Source organism: Octopus bimaculoides, chromosome 2 (assembly GCF_001194135.2).
Source record: "Octopus bimaculoides isolate UCB-OBI-ISO-001 chromosome 2, ASM119413v2, whole genome shotgun sequence".
NCBI lineage: Eukaryota > Metazoa > Mollusca > Cephalopoda > Octopoda > Octopodidae > Octopus > Octopus bimaculoides.
The window spans coordinates 144,041,049-144,046,520 of NC_068982.1; the positions used below are offsets into that span (position 1 = coordinate 144,041,049).

General features: G+C 37.2%; 1 protein-coding gene across 3 annotated transcripts in view; it reads left to right on the plus strand.

Moving 5' to 3' along the window:
- LOC106875158 (probable ATP-dependent RNA helicase DHX34) overlaps window positions 1–5,472 on the plus strand; it is a 50,217-nt gene that overhangs the window by 37,774 nt on the left and 6,971 nt on the right. For all 3 annotated transcript variants that reach the window (XM_014923177.2, XM_014923178.2, XM_014923179.2), the window contains 5 exons: window positions 598–744; window positions 1,896–2,035; window positions 2,858–2,968; window positions 3,938–4,059; window positions 4,988–5,137. In XM_014923177.2, coding sequence (XP_014778663.1) covers window positions 598–744; window positions 1,896–2,035; window positions 2,858–2,968; window positions 3,938–4,059; window positions 4,988–5,137 — 670 coding nt within the window. The remainder of the gene's footprint in view (window positions 1–597; window positions 745–1,895; window positions 2,036–2,857; window positions 2,969–3,937; window positions 4,060–4,987; window positions 5,138–5,472) is intronic.

Below are 5,472 nucleotides of genomic sequence, written 5' to 3' on the forward strand. Positions count from 1 at the left end.
CCTTGGGCAAGTGTCTTCTACTATAGCCTTGGGCCGACCAAAGCCTTGTGAGTGGATTTGGTAGACGGAAACTGAAAGAAGCCTGTCGTTTATATATGTATATGTATATATATGTGTGTGTGTGTTTATGTGTCTGTGTTTGTCCCCCCAACATCACTTGACAACCGATGCTGGTGTGTTTACGTCCCCGTAACTTAGCGGTTTGGCAAAAGAGACCGATAGAATAAATACTAGGCTTCTGAAGAATAAGTCCTGGGGTCGATTTGCTTGACTAAAGGCGGTGCTCCAGCATGGCCGCAGTCAAATGACTGAAACAATTAAAAGAGTAAAAGAGAGTACTATCCTAGATATGTGTTCTGTGTTCCAGTGAAAGGCAAACCTTACATCTTGTCTAATGTCAGCAGTCATTCATAACTGAAGTGTCTTTATGATGCTTTGTGATATAGTAATTTCAATTCCTTATTATTTGTTAGAAGAGATTGGTAGTCCAAGAAGACAAGTGATATTCCCTCTATTATAGAGTGTTTGTATGTTTTATTTGTTAAATGGGTCTGTGACCATGTGTGGAGAGTAACACATCTGTTATATTACTTACAGGAAAGGAGCCATAAGAGCCAGACCTTAGAAATTCGTCAGGTTAACTTGCTAAAGATCATCCTCTGTAGTGGCCTTTATCCCAAAGTTGCTATTGCAGATGACTGTAACAACTACAAACCTAATTCAGAACAAGTATTCCATACCAAAGTAAGTTATGAATGCTTCATCATTTTTTTTGAAGAAATTTAAATAAAAGTCTGTCAGTTTACCTCTCATTTAGAACACCTGGACCTAGCGGTTATTCTTAAAACATATTTATTACACATACTATCTGAAAGTATTGTATCTATTTGTCTGTCTGTCTGTCTGTCTGTCAGTTTATCCCCTCCCTACCTATCTACCCTCCCACCTACCAACCTACACCCATCCATCCATCCATCCATCCATCCATCCATCATTCCTAAAATGTTAACCAATTTCATGGCTGAAATGATGTTGCATTGGTCAAAATATTAACTCTTGAATGTTCTTTTTGCCTAGATTTAAAAACGATCTATGAGGAGATACTAATCATCATCATCATCATCATCATCGTCGTTTAACGTCTGCTTTCCATGCTAGCATGGGTTGGACGATTTGACTGAGGACTGGTGAAACCAGATGGCTACACCAGGCTCCAATCTGATTTGGCAGAGTTTCTACAGCTGGATGCTCTTCCTAACGCCAACCACTCAGAGAGTGTAGTGGGTGCTTTTACGTGCCACTGGCACAAAGACCAGTCGGGCGGTACTCTCTTTAAAAAAAGAAAAAGGAAAATCTAATTAAAAGCATTTCATTAGTTTCATTGTATGCTTTGCCATTGTGTGCAGGCTCTGTTTTTGATGATGGCCTACATGTATGTGAAGAGTCCATATTAAATTCTTTATGCACAGAGAGGATGAGTTAATGCAACTACAGCAGATTCCCTTACAAACACACTATCTATGAAATAAAGCTCTAATACCGTCTTTAAAACAAAATGCCTTGTAACCCCAATCTGTGAGATATCTGTTATTTTGATTTTGCAAAATAATTCTTTTTTTTTTTGTAAAATATGCCCCAGCTACCCTTTGGACAACATAACTTCTATGATATCAGAGTGTGTCTCCTTGGCTCCTTTCATAATGAAAAATATCTCCTATGGTTGTATAGAGTGTACCTTTGCCTATTTCAGAATAAAAGGTCTCCTGTGATAATACAGAATGTTCCTTGTTATTGCCATTATAAAACATCTCCTATGATAATGTAGGGTGTACCTCTACCTGTTTCAGACTAAAAGTGACTTCTATAACACAGGGTGTATATTTAACTGTTTTCAGAATAAAGGCTTCCTTTTACTTCACCCAACATCTGTGTTCTCCAATCAACCAGACCTACTTGAACTTCCAGATAATGATACCAAAGTATACTCAGGCCAGAAAGGTGTGATGAGTTCTAAACATGAATTGCTATCATTTGTGTAAGTTTTAAACTTTATGAATTTTATTTTCTGATAAAAAGTTTCTACTTTATAAAAATGTTTGTCAAGAATGTATAATGGAGACTTGCAGCCAACGATTGAATCTGTTGAATTACACACTTCCAGCTTGTAAAAAAAAGTTTGGGGCAGGGGGCACATTGGGTAAAATGCAGTCCTGGATAAAGGAAAATAGGAGATGGTCAAGGCTGGGATGTCTTTGATCATAGTTCTGTTCAATCAGTTAACTTGGAGCTAAACAAGTTAACCTATGATTAAAGATGTTCCAGCTTTGAGCATCCTCTATTTTCCATAATCCAAGATGAACAGGGAGGTGAGGGTGATGGCAATGATAATGGTGATGACAGCATATGTAGAACTGTATTTGTGTATTTGATTGGAAGACCAAATCTGTTTAGAGTTGTCTGGATCAAAAAAGGCCAAATTGACAAGAGAAACATATATATATTATATATTTATATACATATACGTACACAATATTCTTCTTTTAGTTTCCATCTATTAAATCCACTCACAAGGCTTTGGCTGGCCCAAGGCTATAGTTGAAGACACCTGCTCGAGATGCCTTATGGTGGAACTAAACCCAAGACAATATGGTTTGGAAGTAAGCTTCTTAACTGCACAGCCATGCCTGTGCCTATGTGTCTATTCATATCAGCACAAAATAATGAATGTAAAATCATGAAAAAAAGAAATAAATGCCCTCATTAATATCAATGTTGATACTAAACATGTAACAGAGCTTATTGTGTTGTATTTGAAATAACATTGCTTGTTTCTTTATTTTATCTATTGGTTAATCAGTTCCATTCTTGAAACAAATAAACCATACCTAATGAATGTGATGCGAGTACCAGCTTTGCAAACAACACTGCTATTTTGCTCCAGCCTGGACAGTAATTCACAATGTACCAGGTAAGTGGCAACATTTCATTTTACAAAATATTTTGTTTAATTTTTAACTAGAAATCGGTAGAGCACCAGAAAGACTGCCTTGCAATATTCTGTTATAGTCCTGTAAGTTCTGACCACATAGAAATCCAGTACAGAAGAGTATAGGGCAGAATTCTATGCAGATGAAATCCGATCCGATCTGATCGATGAAATTATTTCACAAGTATATAAACTATAAAATGTAATCCTTAGGGTTACAACCGTTTCACAGCCTTCATCATGTAATAATAGTTTCATTGTATAATAAATTATTTCACATGTCTGCTTTAATATGCATGCTAATCATTGTACTATTGTATTGCATATGCATAGCATGCATATTAGTGCAGACATGCAAACATAATTTATTAAACACTGAAATTATTATTACATAATGAAGGCTGTGAAATGGCTGTAATTCTAAGGATAATGAGTGGTTAAAAAAATATATCTATCTCTTTTACCTCATAAATTTTTATGGCTTATATATATATCATCATCATCATTTAACGTCTGCTTTCCATGCTAGCATGGGTTGGACGATTTAACTGAGGACTGGCAAACCAGATGGCTACACCAGGCTCCAATTTGATTTGGCAGAGTTTCTACAGCTGGATGCCCTTCCTAACGCCAACCACTCCGAGAGTGCAGTGGGTGCTTTTATGTGCCACTGGCACGAAGGCCAGTCAGGCGCAGCAAAGTATATAAGCATTAACAAGAAAACTGACAAACTAGTATTTCATGGAGTCCCTTTAATATATTTGTTTTACATCTAGTTACAGATATTCCTTTGTCCCTCTGATATATTGGAAATACAATGAACCAGTGATTGGCATGTTGGTAACCTCTAACCGAAGATACTATTTTTCACTAATTGTATTATAAAGCAAATAAAATAAAATCTAACATGTCATGTTAAATAAAATATGATGTTTTAATTTTGCTTCACAGAATAGTGTGTGATAGTTGGCTTGAAATATCATTTGCTGAAGCAGATGTTGCCCAACACATAATATCAAGTGTTTTGCATCTCAGAGCCGCTTGGAATAATTTACTCAAGTTAAGGCTTGAAGGTGAGTCTTACTTAATTTGTTCATTGCATCCTGTGTTGTTCATTATACCTAAAGTGAGAAGACTTACACAATTAGTTCTTTTGTATAGGCATGGGCATGGCTATAGGCATGGGCATGGCTGCATGGTTAAGAAATTTGTTTCCCAACCAAATGATTTCAGGTTCAGTCCCACGAGATAACCTCTTTGAACAAAAGTCTTGTGAGTGGATTTGGTTGACTGAAATTGAAAGAAACTTGTCATGTGTGCATCATCATCATCATCATCATCATCGTTTAACGTCCGCTTTCCATGCTAGCATGGGTTGGACGATTTGACTGAGGACTGGTGAAACCGGATGGCAACACCAGGCTCCAATCTAAATTTGGCAGAGTTTCTACAGCTGGATGCCCTTCCTAACGCCAACCACTCAGAGAGTGTAGTAGGTGCTTTTACGTGTCACCTGCATGAAGGCCAGTCAGGCGATACTGGCAACGGCCACTCTCGAAATGGTGTCTTTTATGTGCCACCCGCACAAGCCAGTCCAGGGGCACTGGCAACGATCTCGCTCGAAAATCCTACGAAGGCCAGTCAGGCGGTACTGGCAACGGCCACGCTCAAAATGGTGCATCTTATGTGCCACCCGCACAAGAGCCAGTCCAGCGGCACTGGCAACGATCTTACTTGGCTTGCCGGGTCTTCTCATGCACAGCACATTTCCAAAGGTCTCGGTCAGTAGTCATCGCCTCAGTGAGGCCCAATGTGTATGTATATATATATCCAGCATGGAAAACAGACATTAAATAATGATGATGATAATGAACCTTTGGTTGTTTATTCACCTATCTTCCTTCTTCCAATGATCAAGCACCGCCACTGGTGCATTTTTGCACCAGTGCCAATAATTTCTTGAATTAACAAAATCAAAAAAACCGTTTTGATTTTTTTCAGCAACAAATAAAGACGCATCAAGTTATCGAAAATTAGAGCAAGTTTTAGTGAAAAAATTGACTGAATTCCTTAGCAGTAAAGTATTATACAGCATTCGGAGAATACTGACAGCTGAACTGGAACATCTTTATGTTGGAGCCCAAGTTACAGGTAACAACTGAGAACTTTAAAAATTTTAATTGTTTATTGTTTGCAAAATGTACCTTGCATTTCTCTTTCTTTGTTTATGTATGTTTTCCTAAGCATTATATATGTACGTGTGTGTGGAAATTAAAATAATTACATAATGGAGGAGTCATGACAGATATTTAGAATACACATGTGTATCATTATAGTCAATTTTAGTATTATTTTGTAGAATTGTGTCATACACTTGAGATCAGACTTTTTGATACTTTATCACAAAATGCTAATATAGTATAGTAGTGCAGAAGCAGAAATAATGACAGATGTGTGAGTTTTAAAGGAATATATATATATATATA